Source organism: Haemorhous mexicanus, chromosome 17 (assembly GCF_027477595.1).
Source record: "Haemorhous mexicanus isolate bHaeMex1 chromosome 17, bHaeMex1.pri, whole genome shotgun sequence".
NCBI classification, from domain to species: domain Eukaryota; kingdom Metazoa; phylum Chordata; class Aves; order Passeriformes; family Fringillidae; genus Haemorhous; species Haemorhous mexicanus.
The window spans coordinates 1,077,325-1,097,847 of NC_082357.1; the positions used below are offsets into that span (position 1 = coordinate 1,077,325).

At 50.7% G+C, this 20,523-nt stretch overlaps 1 protein-coding gene across 1 annotated transcript in view; it reads right to left on the reverse strand.

Moving 5' to 3' along the window:
* Positions 1–20,523, reverse strand: part of RAB40C (RAB40C, member RAS oncogene family) — a 38,320-nt gene that overhangs the window by 9,049 nt on the left and 8,748 nt on the right. The window contains exons 2-3 of the mRNA XM_059861339.1: positions 9,324–9,384; positions 6,620–6,680 (exon numbers count right to left, since the gene is read on the reverse strand). Coding sequence (XP_059717322.1) covers positions 6,620–6,680; positions 9,324–9,384 — 122 coding nt within the window. The remainder of the gene's footprint in view (positions 1–6,619; positions 6,681–9,323; positions 9,385–20,523) is intronic.

A 20,523-nucleotide genomic window follows, 5' to 3' on the forward strand; every position in this document is an offset into this window, starting at 1 on the left:
TACAGCTTCTGCATAGGCAGAAGCTGACTGGACTCATCCCCAGATCCATGTGGGCTCTTTAGAAGCTGACTGGACTCATCCCCAGATCCATCTGGGCTCTTTAGAAGCTGACTGGACTCATCCCCAGATCCATCTGGGCTCTTTAGAAGCTGACTGGACTCATCCCCAGATCCATCTGGGCTCTTTTCACAGTTGGATTTTCAGAGTTCATTCCCACTCTGGTTTTGTTCCACACTACTGGGATTGGCACAACCCTCAGCAGCCAGTGACAGAAATTTCCACATGAGTGCCTCCCATAGTGAACAAGGAACACAAACAGACCACCAGTTATTGTATCCTGCAGCACATGTGGACACCTACTCTGCCAAAACCCAAATTTGCTTCCAGCAGGAGCTTACACAAAGATCTGTCCATGTAACTGAGGTGGTGGCTGGGAAATATCATCTCTGCCTGCTTACAGCAGGTTTGGGCCAGTTTTATAAGCAAAAAGCTTTTAAAGGTAAGAGAAAATCAGCTTGCACACTCTCAGTGCAAAGCAGACTTGTCCAAAAAGGCTTCCCAGATGGCTTTAGGGGCTTCCAGCATACAAGAAGCTGCTAGGAACACTTGCACAACTGCCAAGGACCTCAGCCCAATGCAGGCAGGTGACAGGGTGGCCAGGAAAGTGTCATTTGCTGATATTCTCCACTGATGGAAAAAAGCTGCTGCTGAAAAAGGCTGAAGAGCCCATCAGAGGGAATTTTCTGTCCCACAGGATGAAATAAAGCTTTTAAACAGAAGGTCCAGTGCTGACAGGAACCAGAACACTCTGTCTCCTGCCTGCTCTTTCACATCTCCATTTGATCGTGGCTTCCCAGCTGGCACCTCAGACATTGGCTCATGGGCAGTGACATCCTGCTGCCAAACCTCTTCCCAACATTGGGGGGTATTTATCACTGAGCTTTTGATAACTATTTTGCAGGCAGGGCAGGCTCCTCCAGCAGCTGGGCAATCCTGTCTGAATAACCCAAGGCAGGTGAGCTATTTGTAGTAACCAAAAAAGCCATAAGGGAGGGCTCAATCTACACCTGAGTCTGCTGAGCTGCCAGAAATCCACCACCTTCCTGCATACTAAGAAGCCCTGAACAGGATAAAGAGCAGCTCCTCAAACCACCTGCCTAAGCAGAACTCAACAATATTCATCCTTTCTTTAGGGCTGCAGCTTTACTGCAAGATGGGAGCCTTTTATCACACAGTCTGGGAAGAGTTTGGCAAGCCACATTTTCAGAAACAGTTTAAATCACTGGCATATGAGGACATCAGGAACTATCCTAACACTGCTTCTTCCTGGCTAGATCAGGAAGCACCACCACAGCTCTTTCTCCCCTCTGTGATGACTCTTGGAATAGTTTGCATTTGCTCACAGCAGCCAGAACAGCCACAGCTTCTCAAACAGCCGAGATCAGTGAGCCAGCTCTGCTGGAATGACTGAGACCTAGAAGCCAAGCAGAAAAGGAACAGGAGTCCAAGAGCAAAAAAGATTTCTGCAGGACCTTTAAGCACACTAAAGGTGGGCTTAAATATACTTTTCACTGTACCCCATGCTGTGACAATTAACATAAAATCCTTCTGCAGCACAGCAAGCTCCAGACTGCCCAAGTTGGCTCTGCAGGGCACACTCCCTGGTTTCCATCTCTCCCTCCTCCCTGGCCCTGCAGTCACCATGACTGCCTGCACACTCCCCCTGCCCCATCTGTGCCTGGAGGCCAGTGCTCTGCTATTCCAGAAACAAATGCTCCTCTTTTGCCCCAAAAGGAGACCCTGAAGTGATGTGCTCAGGACCTGCTGGCCCATCAGAACCCAACAGAGAAGGGGATGAAGTGGAAACTCAACACCTAGGGAAGTCAGAGAAAAGAGAGGGGTCCCAGGCACACCAGCACCACAAGCCTCCACCTGGAGCCCAAGAGCTCCCTGTGTCCCTGACGAGATCAGATCTGCTAATGCAGGGCAGGGAGGAAGGCAAGAGACCTGTGATGCTCACAGCAAACCCTGAGGCAACCATGCTGGAAGAAGAGGCTGGTTCTTGCTCAGAGCCAGCTCGTCAGGGGCAGCAAGGATGGTTTACTGCAGATAATTTCAAGAGGAAGAAGCTCCTGCTGAATGTGAAAGTCACATGGCTCGGGACCCAGGCCAGGGGTGTGGAGGTGACACTGGGGAAGGCATCAAGGTACTCGAGTCCTTTCCCTGGGGAGAGTCCAGCCAGAAGTTCAGCCTGAGCACTGCAGCAGGCTGTGCCATGAGGGAAAAGAGGACTCCCAAGAAGATCTGCTCGCTGTCTGGAGACCGTTTTTCCATGTTGCAGCCTCTCCAGGGTCTACTTCAGAAAACTCAGTTTTATCACTACACTTGAGAAACAGTAAAGAGTGTGTGGGAAAGTCAGGCATGCTTCCCTGGCTTGGAGGTACTTTTCATACCTAAGTATTCTCCTAAGCACTGGCTATTCAGACCTGGGTAAGGGCTGCCAGGTTGCTGAGCCAGCCTCCTGCTCTCACAGCCAACCTGTACAAGTCCTCTCTGGAACCTCATTCTTCAAGCTCCCCTTGAGCTCTTTAGTCCTCTACTCAGTGAGAACCTTCCACTAATTCTCAGCATGAAGGTGCTCAAGGCCAGTTCACACCAATCTGTTCTTGTACACTGAACTGCAAACAGAGCTTTTCCCAGGCTAGCACCTCTTTTCTCTGCTGGATTTGTTCTTCCTGAGCTGTTGGCTTTTAGTTTCAATAACCTTTTCTCTTGCCTCCAAGGGGGTTTGTGTCAGCCTTTCTACAGCAGAAGTCTTCAAGTCTGATGATTCCAAGACAGTAGAAAGGAAAGCAAACAGCTGCAGCTAAGGAGCCACTAGAGCACACAGCCCTGAATGCATCCTGGAGACCACACCAGGAGCACTGCACCCAGCTCTGGGGCCTCCAACATGAGAGGGATGTGGGCATCTTGTAATAGTCCAGAGGAGGCCATGAAGATGCTCCAAGGGCTGGAGCCCCTCTGCTCTGGAGCCAGGCTGGCAGAGCTGGGGGTGCTCACCTGGAGAGGAGAAGGCTCCAGGGACACCTCAGAGCCCCTGCCAGGGCCTAAAGGGGCTCCAGGAGAGCTGCAGAGGGACTGGGGACAAGGGCATAAAATGACAACACAGGGAATGGCTTCCCATTGGCAGAGGGCAGGGCTGGATGGGATATTGGGCAGGAATTGTTCCCTGGCAGGGTGGGCAGGCCCTGGCACAGGGTGCCCAGAGCAGCTGTGGCTGCCCCTGGATCCCTGGCAGTGTCCAAGGCCAGGCTGGCCAGGGCTTGGAGCAGCCTGGGACAGTGGGAGGTGTCCCTGGACATGGCAGGGGGTGGAATGGGATGGGCTTTAAGTTCCCTTCCAACCCAAACCATTCCATAATTCTAAATCAGAGAACTCAGAAGCATTTCTGTGTTTCTCTGCCAAGACCACATAGGTTATGCTGTATTTATGCTAAGGCCATGCCAGAAGTCAGCTTCTGCATACTGAAAATAACTGGAGGTGTTGGAAGTCCATCCTTGCAGTCACACAGGCATTTGTTATTCAAAACAAACAGTCCTCTTGCTTTGGTTAACCATTCAGAGTATAAATTTAGATACTTTCTTCTTCCACTGAAAACTGTGGTGAGTTATTTAAGAGTATAAGGTACTTGAGCTATCTGTATTCCTTTCAAGAGAGGAATAACACTGGAACATCACATGGGAGCAAACCACTTGTTGCTGAAAACAATCTGAGTTTTACTCCAAGCCACCTGGAGAAGACTCCAGTACAAGGACTCCAGTAATTTTCAAGAGGCACTTTCCCTGTGCTCATCTCCTGGGCACTTTAAGAGGGCCTGGAGAGACTTCCCTTGGGAATTACCTCTCCTCATCCTCGCAGCCTTGCTCCTTAGGGCTGGTTTGCTGCTTTGAAGCATCGACTGTTTGGGCAGACCAGGATTAAGGCATCACAACAGCACTTTGGAAAAGACATTTGTTGCACAAGCAGAGGGCAGTCTTGAGGCAAAGGTGTGAGCTACACCTTGCTGTGCAAGTGAGCTCCACTCCCCAGCACTCAGCAGTGAATTGCTGTCTACAGCTTCCTGAAAGGTGGTGGGAGTAAGGTGGGGATTGGTCTCTTCTCCCAGGTAACAAGTGACAGGGTGAGAAGAAGCAACCTCAGGTTGTGCTAGGGGAGGTTTAGATTGCATTTTGGGGTAATTTCTTCAATGAAAGGGTGATCAGGCATTAGCACAGGCTGTCCAGTGCACTGGTGGAGTCACCACCCCTGGAAATGTTGAAAAATCCTTGTAGAATGTGGTTCTGAGAGACACGGTTTAGCTGGGGTCTTGGCAGTGCAGGGTTTCTGGTTTGACTCAGTGATCTCAGAGGGCTTTTTCAGCCTTAGTGATTCCATGATTCTGTAAAGCATTCCCATTAGAGGTCCCCCTGCCTGGCTGATGTGGTTCACTGTCTCTCAGACTCAGTCCTGAGGGGTAGGCAGTGAGAGGGATGAGGCAAACCCTGCTGATGTTCAGGTGAGAGTTCCTCCAGCAATACTGATAAATACAGCTGAAGAAGGACAAGAGCTTCACTTTGAGGAAGGAAGAGAAAATCAATCCCTTTCAAGCCTGTGGGCAGCCAGGTACATGACACCTTGTGGCACCCAAATGCAGTGTCCAGGGAGAACAGGCTGCAGAGTCACATGGAGGTGCTGCACCAGTGCCTCACAGCTCCCTGCAGGTTCCAGACACACGTGTGTCTCTCTCCCCATCCAACTGGAGTGTTCTCATCACTGCTCATTTCAGCTTTGCCCTGTGCTCCAGTTTGCCCTGTGGCAGCAGCAGGTGCAAGGTCTGGTGTATGGTCTCTGGCCCTGAGGGTGCAGTGGCTCTGCCAACACTTGCTCTGAGGAGCTCCCAGGTCACACCTAGGGGAGTAACCACTGTGCACAGTGGCTGCAACAGGTCTAAAAGCTCCCAGGTGGCATTCCTGGACACAGTAGCTGCTGCTTTCCATACTCAGTTTGATCTGAGCATCTGACACAGCAAGGTCTTAGAAAGAGCCTGACCAAAGCTGAGTTCTGTGGTCACCAGAAAACCACACTGACCAGTTCTGTTCACTTCTAACTGGAGAGGGAAGCAATATGGCCTCAAGCCCACAGGTTCCATGAGAAGGTTGTGGATTTCTGATCCCTGGAAGTGCTCAAGGTCAGGCTGGATGGGGCTTGGAGCACACTGGTCTAGTGGAGGGCGTCCCTGCAGATGGGAGGGGGTTGGAATGAGATGAGCCTTAAGGTCCCTTCCAAAGCAAACTGTGATTATGTGATTGAGGTTCCAGATTTTTCTGAAAAGAAGTAAAGGCTGAAAGAAAATGAAAAGTAGAAGCTGAGAGAAACTCAGACACGGGACTGAACAAGTGAACGGGAGATCCTGCACTCTCCCACTGCAGAACTCCAACTCTCCTTCCCTTGCACTTTTCTGCAAGCACCAGAAAATTGGCCTCTGCTTCGAAGGAGCTGCCTCAAAGCGTCCAGACCACCAGAGATGTGCACTAACATGAATAAACGGGACATGGGGAGATCTCAACAGCACACTCCAGCTGAGGTGCTGCTATGTCTACAGCAAAAGTGAATTTGCAGGAAGTCAGAGAAAGAGAACAACATGGATTTAGCCAGTTAGCAAAGCAAAAGTCTACAGATACAAGGAGCAAAAAGCCAAGAGTAGTAAGAGCTTGAGTTGAAGTGCAATGTTTCCCAAAGGCTGGGAATCTCCCAGGATACTGGCCCACTTAGGAGGCTGATACACAGCTTCTGACTCCTGGTGTCTAACAGAGGAGGAATTTTCTCCAAATCTTTCCAACTTGAAAACAATAAGGAAATTAAAGTAATTTGTTTAACTTAGGTAAACTTTATCCTGGAGGGACCCTGCCATGCTACTAAAAGGACAACAGTCAGAAAGCACTATTAAACAGCAATTTTCCAGAGGACCGCAAGATTTTTGTGCTGTTGAGGATCTTGATGCTATTCTGGAGCAGGGCCCAAAGGAGAAACTCAAAATGTAACACTCTGCCTCATGTTTTGAGGAACACACATACTTTATGATCCAATTGAGCTGCTCTAGTTTCAAGTCTGCCTCAAACATGCAAGTAGAAGCCACCCCTATTTTTGGAACAGACTCCAAAGCAACACAGACTGGAAGAACTCCACTGGGAAAGCCAGTGCCATATTTAAACAAATTTTAAAAACCTCAGAAAGTAGGAGCTCCCACATTAAAGCTGAGGCAGATCTAGAGCAAGAATTGCCTCATCCTCTCTAATGACCTCTCAGCCCTGTCCTTTAGAAATTAAGACTGAATATTGTCTCCACAGACCTTTTCTGTAGGAGTTTAGCAAAGTCTGCCATTCACTCCCTTCTCTCCCACCACTTCATAAGAACAGAATCTCAGGCAACATGACAACATTGAGTGTCTCTTGTCATCTACAGAGATCCTTTTGGTGATCAGTGCATTCCTCTTCAGAGCTCTTTACTATGGCAGCAAAGACATAAATAGCCTAAAGTTCAAGCATATGTGTCCCACCAAGGCCCTGAGAGCAGCACTTACCTGGGCTCCCCTGGAGTAGGATCTGAAAATAGTGCAAAATCTTCCTTGCCCTGAGGTGTCCCTAAAACACAGAAAAGTTACAGCTATGAGATGTGGAGAATTGACTCCCATACTGCACATCTACTGGCCACAAAGCAATCAAACAAAAATCAGGGTTGATCTTGTCGATCTTTAGGACGGGCATGGTACCCAAAGTCCTCTGCATGGTGGGTTCTTCTGGGGAAAAACTGGCGGATACATCTCCACCTTTGGGTACAGGTCGTCACTGTCATTGTGCTTCCCACGGAGAAGATACAAGCCTAAACTTTGGGCTGCAGCACTACTGGATGATGTGTGAGGGTATAAGTCATTTTACTCCCCTGGGCAAAGGATTTTCTGCCTAGTTCCCTTCAGTCCACAGGAGTTCAAAGTCAGAGTGAGTCTGCAGAGGTCTCCCAGGCATGGAGAACAGCCAACCTAAATATGACCACTCACAGGAGGAGAAATTGCCTTGCACTAGGCTTCATCTGTTTTTCCAATGCATTTTAACCAAAATAAAGGGAATTCTCTTTATACCCAGATCCCTGACAGACCTTGGCTATATACCCTATAGAACCAGGGGTGGGATACAGTGCTTCTAGACCACTGTGACAATAAGGGGCTTTTCAGTCACTATAACTTGTCTTTTCTGGACAAGGTGCACCTAAGTTTGACAACACTGCCAGCACCTCTCAGTGCCCTTCTGGAACAAGACACTAGAGTCCAGCACTCTGATTTAACCAGGATATACTGAAATGTGCAGGCTAACCAGAGACACGTTATGGTGTTTCTCAAATCTATTTCCTAGGCCAGGATAAAAGACACTTTAATGACCACTGAGAAGGCTGAGGAACCCCTCAGCCCCAGATTTGCAGCTCTAGGAAAAACATACTGACCTCACGTGCAGGACAGTCAGTCATTGTTTCAGATGTAAAACTTTGTAGGATCCTGGACATCAATCTAAGAGCATGTGCTTGCATGTCCTTCTCCCTCAACAATCAAACACTGGGTAAGTAATGGTTAAAGAGTACACTAAGGCATCGTCAATCAGTGTTATCAGCTTTTCAGTTTCTGTGCTGTTCTCCAGCTCAAGAATAACATTATAAAAAGATGGTTTCAAAAGGGAAGCACTAAGTTACTACACACCTAGGGCTGAAATGTTAAAATAGGTATCTTACAAGAGAGACAAGAATGCAAGAGGAGGCTAGAAGAGATAAATTAGCTGCTTCTGTTCTTTTTTGTAAGAAAAATGAGGACATTCAGCTTCAAAGAGCTGAAAACTACCAAACTACACACTGCTAGAGTCAGACACTGAGGCTTAGAACATGGAGTTCATTCCTATTTAACAATTCACACATGTTACTAATATTCCTGTTACTTGACCCGAGCATTTCTAAGGGGATATTTAACTCCATGTTTTAGGACCCATGTCATTCCCTAATTCCCGGATCTGTGTGAAAACCAGGGTAGGGACAGACAACCTATCCTGTCCTTCCCTTCCTCCTTCATCTCCAGAGACTGCTGTGTCAGCTCCTCAGCAAGTCAGACAACGCTCAGCCACAAGGCCTCCAGCTGTCCCTCCTGTGCTGACAGAGAAGGCAGGGGTTCCTCCTCCCTTGCACTGATCTCCATCTCTGTCCCAGGGTCTGGTCACTCCAGTCAGTCCTGCTCTCCAGGGGTTCACCCTACCCTGACGCAGTGATGCCTCCTCACTGCTCGTTTCAATTTTCTACTCAAGGCATTGAGAAATATCCAGCTGCTGAGGGACCAAGGGTTTCACCTGTTTTATTCTGCTACTTTCCTTCTCTTGCTTCTATTTCTCATCCTTGGATATCAGGAAAATCCAGTATTGCTTCCAAAACAATCCTAGTCCCTCAGTGATCAAGAGCAGTACGGGAACAAAGAATGATGTTATAGTTTGGTTGGAAGGGATGTTATACACCAACCAGTTCCACCCCTGCCACGGCAGGGACACCTTCCACCACCCCAGGGTGTTCCAAGCCCTGTCCAATCTGGCCTTGGACACTTCCAGCAATCCAGGGGCAGCCACAGCTGCCCAGGGCACCCTGGGTCAGGGCCTCCCTATCCTCACAGGGAAAAATTCCTTCCCAATCTATCCCTGCCTCTGCCAACGGGAAGCCATTCCCCCTTGTCCTGTCAATCCAGGTCCCTGTCCCCAGTCCCTCTCCAGCTCCCCTGAAGCCCCTTTAGGCCCTGGAAGGGGCTCTGAGCTCCCCCTGGTGCCTTCTCTTCTCCAGGTGAACACCCTCAGCTCTCCCAGCCTGGCTCAGAGCAGAGGGTCTCCAGCTCTTGGAACATCTTCATGGCCTGCTCTGAACCTGTTCTAACATATCCATATGCCTCTTGTGCCAGGAGCTCTGGACAAGAGAACTACAGGTGGGGTGGTAAGTGCAGAGTAACGGTGAAAATGGTCAGTCATGACAGACAATGACTGAATTCAGACTATTCCAGCAAAGAGCAGCATGGTGTTTGTGTTACTTGAATGACAGAAAGGAATCTTCTTTGCCAGAGTAACTTTCTGCTAAGAACAGCCAGGAAGTCCCACCACACCCCCAGGGATGGTCCATGCTCTCCACAACCCAGTACAGCGTCCCCCAGCCCCGTGTCCCTGCTCACCTGGCCTGAGCTCCCAGGGTTTGGGTTAGAGAGGCTCAGAAACACTCACCAGAGTTCCAGCTTGACCCTTCTTCCATCCAACAAGATAGTAGTGGTCTTGTAGTCAATTCCTGAAAGAAAACCAATGAAAAGCTGAGCAAACCCTGAGAACATCTTCAGAGATGCACAAGAACCTTGCTCTGCCCACGTGGAGCTCTCGTTTCATGTTTCCTGAAGGGAAGTTTTCTCCTCCTTGTTCTGCTGCCTCTTTGAGGAGAGCTACAGAGACCTGACAGGAACAGACTTCTGCTCCATGGCAAAGACTGCTCTGTGGAGCTCCATCCCTCCTCCCTGAAAACACAGTTAACCCCTACATTGCTTCTGACTTCTTCATCGTGGTTTTAAATCTCTCAGAACTCGAGCTGTAGGAGAAGTTGGAAGGGGCTCAGAGCAACCTAGGAAGGTGTCCTTGACCATGGCACAGGGGATGGAACAAGGTGAGCTTTATGGTTCCTTCTAACCCAAGTCACTCCATGATTCTCTGAGATTCAGTGATTTGTAGCATTATCCCACACGACAGTGATAAATTAGACTTCTAGGGGGTGAACAGACAGAAACAATTTAGATACATCTCTGCTACATCAGCCTGCAGTCCCAGCATTTCTCAAACACCACTGCCAGCAGCCACAGGGCACTTTGGGAGAGGTTACAGGAAGGCTGTCCAAAGATTGCTGTCCCTCCTTCTGAGCAGCTCTGGGGTGTGGATCACAGGGGGCTAGGTAAGGCAGGACACACTCCCCCCTTGTGAAGGGCTGAGAAGCACCACAGACATCTGCTTTTGCTTTTCACAGAGCCACAGCACTGGAGCAGCAGAAACCCGGCAAACCACAACAGCCAGCTGTGCTGGCATGCAACTCACTCACACAAGGGGTGCCCACTACCTTCAGATACAAAAGAAATTTGTTCAAACTGGGAGCCTGTCTCACAGTCATACTGAAAAGTTTGAAAAGAAACAACTCCCCTTGCAAGCAAAAGGCCCAAACCTCATGGAACACAGCATTCCCTGCAGCCCCAGGCACAGGGCAAGGGGCATAACTGCACCTCCCAGCTCCTTCCCAAAGCCAGGGGCACCAGGTGCCCAGGAAAAGCAGCTTCTCAGCAAGCTCTTGTTAATGAGCTTCAAGTGTAGTGAAGTTGCATAAACAAAGCACAGAGCACCATTACTGCACACCCACTGAAGCATCAACTAATTTACAACCTTTTAATAAAGCAGAGTCACTTCACTCTAATTACATCAACTTTAGTTTTTCTTCTTGCCAACAGATATCAAACTTTGAATATCTATTAAAACCCCACACTGTTGTGTTATGACCTGCATTTCCCTTTTCCTGCAAGGAGAGCACTGCCCTGACAACCAAACAGACAAGTTTGTCAATAAAGCAAATGGATTGTTCTGAGTCATCTGCAGGAGTTCCCTGTTAGTGAAAAACAAATTAGATTTCAGCCTTCATAGGGTGCTATAAAAAGCAATAAAGATAATTATCTTAAATTCCAACTATTTCCAGTGCTGTATCACAGAAAATAGGCAGTTTACATTTTATCTTCCTCCAGAGACAAGTGAATGATCTGTATTTATTTCCAGGCAGACATAAATCTCCCTCATCCCCAGGGATGGTGAGGAATAGTGGGAGTAAGGCTGCTCTGCTACCAGAAGGGAGCATCCAGACATCTTCCCCTGCCAGTTCCTGAACCAGGATCCGCTGGGCTGTTAGGCAATGGGCTAATTAAGCCCATTGCTCTGTTTCAGATGCAAAATCCAGACAGACTCTGGCCCCTCCTTAGGCACAAGAGCTCCCTGTCAGCAGAGAGTCCTGATCACCCCCAGTGCCAGCAGCGCACAGGTGGAGCAGCTGCATGAAAGCACCACGGGGTGGGAACAGGGACAGTTTTCAGGGCACCAAGGCCTCATGCTTCCAAAAATGCCACTGCTGAGCTGAAACAAATTGCTTGACTACAGCTTTTAAAAGTGAGAGAGGTTCAGCTAAACTGGGAAGAGAAGGAAACTTGTTAATGGAAATGTCAAATACGCAGATGTCGTCGTTATGCTCCTCACCCACTAACTGCCCAGCCTACAACCCCACAGGAACATGGGTTCCCTGTCCTCAAAACTCATGACTTGGTCACCAGAGAAATGCTTAAAATAATCCATGTTCATCTGAAACTACTCCACATTCTTTAATCCAGAGGGACACCAGTCTTTGGGCATTACATATGCTGGCCCAAGGAGGTCACACATACTCCAGTTAAAAGCAAGCTGCTTTCTGCTTATGGGCTGAGGAAAGTGCTGCACTTTTTAATGTGCAAACACCCACACTGAGACTAGGACTGAATTTAAAAAAGGTTTTGGAGCAAACTCTGCCTACAAGCTCATAAATGAAAGACAAAAACCTGCACAACTGCAATGTTTTGGAGAAAATTTCAACTTTCCTTTTCCATGAACACTCAGTGCATCAGTACAGCTCAAAGGCACTCCCTGGTTTTGGTCTGTTATTTTAGCTGGTTAGCACTGAGTAGGCTGCAGTTCACAAGCACAGCTCTTCCATGGCTCACTGGTGAGACAAAATCTGCATCAACTTGGAGGTGCCCTCAAAATCATGGGATTCACCACTGTGCTGAGCACCAGTACTGGCCCCCTGTATTTCAGTCCCAGTAACACAAAATCGTGTCCTGAGCTGCAGCCCAAGGTACTCCCCCATTTAAAGCTCACAGGGAAGCTGAGCAGCCGAGCTCCCTTTCCCAGGACCAGCCTACAGCTCAAGCTCAGCCTCGGCTCCCCCCTTGTCCCAGGGATCTGGGGACAGAGGGTCATTGCAGCCATTAGATGCCACCTCTGCTCTGAGGCTGCTGGCAGTGTGGCAGTGCATGGCCATGGCCATACCAGGGCTGCCCCTCCACCTTTACATTTCAGTAGCTCAGACACAAGGGAAGTTTTTAGAACTTCCTTTCTACAGGTGACAAGGTTTTCTCTACCTGAGCATCCCCTCTGCTCACAGCCAAGCACAGCTTATTCTGGGATGGACACTGCTCTGCCTGAGTGGCTCCGATCCCACTCCCCTGACAGGGAGGGACCAGCCCCACCGCGGGCCGCTCCTGCAGCCAGCCCCAGCACAGACCGCTCCTGCAGCCAGCCCCACCACGGACCGCTCCTGCAGCCAGCCCCGCCGCGGGCCGCTCCTGCAGCCAGCCCCACCGCAGACCGCTCCTGCAGCCAGCCCCACCGCGGGCCGCTCCTGCAGCCAGCCCCACCGCGGGCCGCTCCTGCAGCCAGCCCCACCACAGACCGCTCCTGCAGCCAGCCCCACCGCGGGCCGCCCCTGCAGCCAGCCCCAGCGCGGGCCGCTCCTGCAGCCAGCCCCACCGCGGGCCGCCCCTGCAGCCAGCCCCACCGCGGGCCGCCCCTGCAGCCAGCCCCACCACAGACCGCTCCTGCAGCCAGCCCCACCACAGACCGCTCCTGCAGCCAGCCCCACCGCGGGCCGCTCCTGCAGCCAGCCCCACCGCGGGCCGCTCCTGCAGCCAGCCCCACCACAGACCGCTCCTGCAGCCAGCCCCACCGCAGACCGCTCCTGCAGCCAGCCCCACCGCAGACCGCTCCTGCAGCCAGCCCCACCGCAGACCGCTCCTGCAGCCAGCCCCACCACAGACCGCTCCTGCAGCCAGCCCCACCGCGGGCCGCTCCTGCAGCCAGCCCCAGCACAGACCGCCCCTGCAGCCAGCCCCACCGCGGGCCGCTCCTGCAGCCAGCCCCACCACAGACCGCTCCTGCAGCCAGCCCCACCGCGGGCCGCTCCTGCAGCCAGCCCCACCGCGGGCCGCTCCTGCAGCCAGCCCCACCACAGACCGCTCCTGCAGCCAGCCCCACCGCGGGCCGCTCCTGCAGCCAGCCCCACCGCGGGCCGCTCCTGCAGCCAGCCCCACCGCGGGCCGCTCCTGCAGCCAGCCCCACCGCGGGCCGCTCCTGCAGCCAGCCCCACCGCAGACCGCTCCTGCAGCCAGCCCCACCGCGGGCCGCTCCTGCAGCCAGCCCCACCACAGACCGCTCCTGCAGCCAGCCCCACCGCGGGCCGCTCCTGCAGCCAGCCCCACCACAGACCGCCCCTGCAGCCAGCCCCACCGCGGGCCGCTCCTGCAGCCAGCCCCACCGCAGACCGCTCCTGCAGCCAGCCCCACCGCGGGCCGCTCCTGCAGCCAGCCCCACCACAGACCGCTCCTGCAGCCAGCCCCACCGCGGGCCGCTCCTGCAGCCAGCCCCACCGCGGGCCGCTCCTGCAGCCAGCCCCACCGCGGGCCGCTCCTGCAGCCAGCCCCACCGCAGACCGCCCCTGCAGCCAGCCCCACCGCGGGCCGCTCCTGCAGCCAGCCCCACCGCGGGCCGCCCCTGCAGCACACACAGCCCAGAGAACCGGCCCTGGCCGGCCCCGCAGCAGCAGTGCTGGGGGAAATGAAAACACTCTTGTTTAAAGCCTATTTTATATCAACTGATCTCTTTCTGGACTGATATTACCATGATGCAACAAAGCAAATGAGGCTCAGAGAACGAGTCTGGGCTGTTCTCTGGGATTTAGCATTCAGGCCGACTCCTGTGTTATTTTTCCAGCCCTGCTTTAGATTCCTGCTTATGCTGATGCCATCCCAAGCCCATTCCCACAGCAGAGAGCCAACCTGGCACAGAGGGATCTGCTGTACCAAGCCTGTATCTGCCAACCTGGCACAGAGGGATCGGCTGTACCAAGCCTGTATCTGCCAACCCGGCACAGAGGGATCTGCTGTACCAAGCCTGATGTCGGACACTTGACTCTCCTCCATGGAGCTGGGTTTCATGCTCCCAGGCATGAATTTGGGGAATCCCAAACCTTTCTTTCTTTCTTTTGTCAGTACTATAAGGAAAACCTAAGAAAGCAAGTCATTTTCCCATGGGAATCCACAGGATGTGTTATAGGAAACTCTGATCTCTTCCAAATTACTCATGCCAAGCACAACACACTTCGCATCAGTATCACCTGAAAACTCCACACCCAGCCTGAGCTTACTTAAAGCTTTCACCCAAAAGATGACACTTGATGTGAATAGGAAAAGTAAAACCCATCCAAGAGAAATGGTAACTTTTTCCCAGCACTTGATACTACTTTGTATCAGGCTGTTCCCTTTCCCCCTGGGAATTCATGGCCGGGACTCACGTGTATGTCCACTCTGCCAAGCTTCTGCTTTGCACCTGCATGAGCAACAAAAACACAAAGGAGGAGGCAGCAGCCAAGCAGGTACATGGATCTGGAAGTCACACTGGAAAAGGGAGAAACACAAGGGAGATGTGCATTTCATGCTCTCCCTTTAAAGAGGATTATCTCAGGAAAATTGCTTTGAACACCTCAAGTGAACAAAGCTCTATAAATATTTACTACTGAACACGGTGGCCTCTGAGTTTTGTGTGGGTCTTTGTTTCAGAGAAAAGGAGACAAGTTTGCAGTTGCACACTCATCAGGTGACTCTGCCCTAACACGTGGGTGGAGGCCAGAAGGGCAACTCCCCTTCAAAAGGCAGGTTTGAGCAAAACCTAAGAGCAGCTTGTGCCTCTCTCCTCCTTCAGCTTTCCAGTGATCCCCACTGCACTGAGGGAGGGTGATCCAGCTCCCAGGGTAATGCCAGAGCCAACACTGCTTCTTTGGTTACTGGTCCAAATCAGGTGTCCTCCTCCAGGGATGCTCTAATGATCCAAGGCCCAGCTAACACAGACATCACAAAGGTATAACCAGGGATGAAGGGCTCATCCCACATTAACCAAGCTGTCAGCAGGTTTTCCTGAGACCTTCCCCAAAAGCTGCCAGCACCATCTCCAGTGTGTATCTGCAGTGCCTCAAAGAAAAACATAATTTATTCACAAATCTGGGCCAGAAGACATTCCAGGTGATGCTAAAAATTTTTTTTCAAAGGAAAAAAATTAAAAAGTAGTAAAAATAAATCAATGTACTCAAGTGAAACATGGATATAGTTTTAAGACTTAAAGCTTGCTTTCCTTCCGGGAGAGACTCCTTGTCACTTGCAGTCATTTCCAGTTGGTGTGAGTCAGATTGGCCAAAGATGCTTTTTCCACCTCGTTTCTTACATGAATGTTTCTGCTTGTGGGAGCTTGGAATGTACCTTGCTGTTAGTCCACCCACAAAACAAGCCCAGTACACATTATTTTAACTTCATTAAAACTCAGTTCCCCCAGCTTGCAGACATGTGCTATATGATGCAACCTCAGCTTTTCTCCTCCTTTAAAAAATTAAATTTGGTTTCATTTATTTATAATTCAAAAGAAGATAACCAACCTGCTTGCAAAGAGATACATAAGGTCAACAGGCAAAATTGGAGGTGTGCAATGATGATGAACCAAGGCCAAACCTTTACTCAATGCATCGTATAAATAAGAAATAAGATAAACTGAGTGGACTTTTGTTACCTGACTAATGCTGCAATTCAGTGGATTGTTCTTTTATCTGCAGACATAATTAAGTCAGAGTGGCTGCATTCTGCAACTCTTGATGGCATCTGAGCACTCAGAAGAGGGCTAAAGGTGAGCTGTGCCTGGTCTCTTGCAGCCCTACAGAAATGCTCTGCTTGACTGGGAAATCTTAAGACTGGCCCAGAAGCCACCAGAAAGACTCACTGTGTCACCACAGTGCTGCCTCACCCAGCCAGCCTGGTGATGGACTTTGGTTTGTGACTGCCATTAGTGCAGCTGAAGCCACCATACCACAAATGTCTAACTAAAAAAGTTGCATTATTCCCTAAACACCCCCAGGCTCCTCTGTTTGCTCACAGGTCATTGTCTCTGCCGAGTGCACAAGGTCTGGGGCACTTAAAAGGCCTCACTAAAGGTTTGTAGGTTTAGTGCCATGCTGACCATGGCTGCTGGGAAGAGGGGAGAGCACAGGGCTGGAATGAAAACATAGAGAATACACATCAAATATTGAACTTGCTGAGATTTCACAGTGACCTCGAGTAACCAGCTGTGAAGGGCTGGTCATGCTGCGTGGCACCAGAGAGGAGCCTCGGGAGAAAGGGACGCAGAGTCAAAGACATGCCAAGATTATAAAACAGACCAACACCAAGAGTATCCAGCCAGGAATTTGTAACCTGTGTGGTGACAATCCTTCCTTACTACACAGGGAAGGATCAAAGCCACAACCACTCAGTGTGCAGCTGGGCTTAAAGGCATGTTCTCACTGCCACAAAGGTAGATAAGCACGTAGGAACACTTTTCAGTGGGTCAGTGGACTGCAAATCCTTTATTGTGTGTTTGCAAAAGGAAAATATCAAGGATGAATCTGTGGTGAAGTTTCTCAGCACCAAGGACTCCAGGAGCTGTGACAAAGCAGGGATGGGTAAATTTGGTTTTAAAACCTTATCAACAGTTTTGTCAACACTGTGGATGCCAAGAATACCACAGCAATTGTGAATATTTGTGAGAACATGAACTATGCATGAGAGCCCTGTCCCTTCCAGCCAGGGGTGCAGTCAGGGTGTCCCCTCCTCTGAGCCCTCTGCAGGGCTGGCCCAGCCTGGCTGGGTGTCACTCAGGCTCCCCCTGCCACAGCCCCCTGGCACACCTTTGGGGACATACCAGCATGTTTTCTGTCATGTAAACCAGCTGTCATCTTACTGCTGGGTATGCAAGACACGAGCTGCTGAAAGGTCCCTCTCTCTCCCTCCAAAGGGCCTGTGCCAACCTTCCTGCTGGATTAAAAAAGGAAAAAACAATCTGTGCTGCACACAGTGCAGAGGCTGCCCCTTCTCCAGTGCTGGAACTGGAGCCCTTCTGTGCTCTGCTAAGTCCAGCCATTAATGCAGAAATTCACTTAGCCCAAATGCCAGTGATACCCAGGCAGTGTCCAAAGGCTACTTGTTTATTCTACCAAGTCCCTGGGTGTCAGAGACGTTACCAGACCTTTTCAAGGTGTTACTAGTCCTTTCCCAAGATGACCCATGCCTTTCTGATCACGACTGATGTGCCTGGGCCATAGAAAGCCTTGTCCCTGTGTGTGCAGGCACCACCTAGGGCTGCCCAGATCCTCCTGAAAGCTGGAACCACTGTGGGGGCACAGCAGCCAGTGGCCAGGCACCCCCATCCCTGCTGAGTATGAAGAAAAGGCAGAAGCAGTAACATGTAGCTAAGTCCCATCCTCAACAAGTCCAAGAGAATAAAGAAGAGAGGACAAGTGCTGGGAGGTCACAAAACTGAGACCAAAAGGTGAGCATAATAGCTCCAGATCAGCTACGGAGTAAGAACATCACTGCCACTTCCAGTCCTCAGCATGCAAAAACCTCACCCCAAAACCAAGGCAAAGCCTCCAGACCACCTCCCCAAGCAAACCACACTCACAGATGGGGCTCACAGCAGGAATCTGGACAGCACAGACATTGGCAGAGGAGCTCAGAGCAGCCCTGAAGCGACACCCTCCCGGTGAGGTTATTTCAGGGTGGAACAGCCCCCAGCCACAGGCTGATACCCACAGGCAGAGTTTCCAGCAGAGCCTCTCCAGTGCCCAGCTCTGGGGGTGTGCTGGGAGCATTACACAAGGTGAGGCCTGGAGTGACACCACAGCACATTCCTGCCACACAGCCAGGGCCATACAACCTCACCAGCTTCTCCACAGGCTCTCCCTCACACCAAAGTGGGCACTCTGACCTCCTGGAACTCATTTTCTGGCAGAACCATATTCTACAAGACAACACCCCCCCACACCATGTTCAGGTTCACTCCTCCCTCTCACCACACCCCACACCCTGCACCTTTTTGTTTAAGAACTGCTTATGGTGGGGATGGTCATGAAATGTCACCTATAGCAACTGAGGCCAGTGACCAAGCATCACATAACCAACCCAGGACATTGCTCTAAGACCAGAATACAAAGTCAGGACACATTGTAAATGTGGATTAAAATATCTTCTTTTATGGTTTTGTTTTGTGTTTTTTTACAAGCCCTCACCAGCCTGTGAGTGAAAAGGCAGAATTCACCTATCAGAATTGGTTGGTTGTGGGCAAAAGCTGACAGAGGACTTGTTGCTTCACTTCTAGTCAAACGAGGCAGACGGGCATGGAAATCACAGGAGGCCAGGAGCTGCTGAAAGCGTGTTCAGAGCAAACAGGTTTAACCAAGTGTACTAATCCAACACCAAACCCACTCCCAGGCAGAAAGCAGCTGCTGGGCCAGCACCCAGGTTATGCATGCATCCACAGATGCAGGTTTGAGATCCTCTAATTTCACAAGCGCTTTAAAAACAGGCAGAAACATCTGTAAGAAGATACCACAGGTGCATTATCTTCCCCCCCAGCTTAGAGGAGTAGTTACTGTCTCTGTCATCTGTAAGTGATACTAAATTGTTCAGAAAAAATGTGGTATGAGGCACAACATAACAGATGTTGCAAATGTGGCATCAACACAACAGATGAAAAAAGAGAATTCAAGCTATTCAAATAGCAACTGATGAAGTCACCCAACCTTAAAAAGTGTGTACAGCAGCACATTAACAGCAGCAATTTAACTAGTCAGCTCAGAGCTGTGAGCCACTGTAAAAATCCCTTCAAAACAACACATGAGCTCATCCCTTTGAGTCATGCGTTCAATTACCTACTCTTTAAATAAAGAGAGAAACAAATTATCATCACCAACAACAGGGGTCAAACAAACACAGGTGGATTCATCCCAGGTCTGTGCCTTTCAGCATCCCAACTTACTTCACAGTATCACTACTCTGTTTTGAGCAGGATGATAAAAGTTCCCCAACACCATCACAGCAAAACAGCCCAGTTCCTGCCCGCAGAGCTGGGACTGAAGGTCAGCAAGCATGTGACTTTACCTCTGTGACCCTGTCCTGCACCGTAGCTGAGCTTTGGGAACGAGATCAAGAGGTCTCGGTTGCCACTGGGCACGAAGGAGAGCAGCAGGGCCCTGCTCCTCCCTTCGCCTCCTCCTGCTGCTGCAGCTCGCACACCGTCCACCCTCGCAGCACACTGTCCACCCTCGCCGCACACCGTCCACCCTCGCTGCACACCGTCCACCCTCGCCGCACACCGCCCACCCTTGCAGCACACCGTCCACCCTCGCTGCACACCATCCACCCTCGCTGCACACCGTCCACCCTCGCTGCACCCTCGCTGCACACCATCCACCCTCGCTGCACACCGTCCACCCTCGCCGCACACCGTCCACCCTCGCCGCACACCGTCCACCCTTGCAGCACCCTCGCTGCACACCGTCCACCCTCGCTGCACCCTCGCTGCAGGCAACAGGAGCTCCCCGTTTTCTGGGGTGCGCAGATGAGCGGGAGCTGCTGGGGGCAGGAGGGGAGCCCCAGGAGAGCCCACGGCTCCGGCTCTGCCAGCCCCGGGGAGCTGCTCTGAGAGAAACCCAACGAGCTGCCAAGCACCTCGTACAGACACAGTGTTGAAACTAAGAGAACAAACGCCTTTCAATTATCTGTAGTTACCCAGATTTGCAGATTTTCTCCTGAAAAACATACTCCTTCTTCCATTCACAGATGCCTCATTTCAGCTGACAGAGATTTCCATTTAGCCCGGAAGCCTTTCACAGGAAGTCTGCTCACATCAGTTCCCAGGCATCTTCATCTCCAGCTGAGAGGGCTTGGAGGTGGGGATCTCTGGCAAATAATTGCTTGTTTGGTTTTGTAACCAGCCAAAAGGAAAACATTGATTTAGAGACCTCTAAGAAGGCCGGATTTGCAGATTTCACTTGTCCACTGCTTGCTGCAAGCCCAGCACCGTTTCAGCAGCTATAGGGTCCTCACACAGAGGAACTCTGTTCTGGGCACACTTAAGGCGAACAATTGCATCAGAAAATAGCATTTGAAGCCAGGAGCAAATCTGTTCCTAAAGCTCCAACAATTTCAGCAGACACCCGGGAAATCCCAGAAACAGTCCAAAGTCAGTCCAGAATCAGGGATGTGAAGTGGATTTGTGCTTTAGAAGAAAATCAAGAATGATTTTATGCACAGAAGCGACAACAAACAAAAGAGTTTCTTCATGCCTTGCAATTCAGATCTCCATAAAAACGACACAGCTGCACACAGAAACAAAGGCAGCCTGTGAGGGAAATCAGAGGGCACCATAACAGTCTGCATTGTTGCTGGATGACCGTACAAACATCAAGATATGCTTGAAGACAAAAAAATCCCCAACATTCAAAAAAATCCAAGCATTTGTCCAAAAT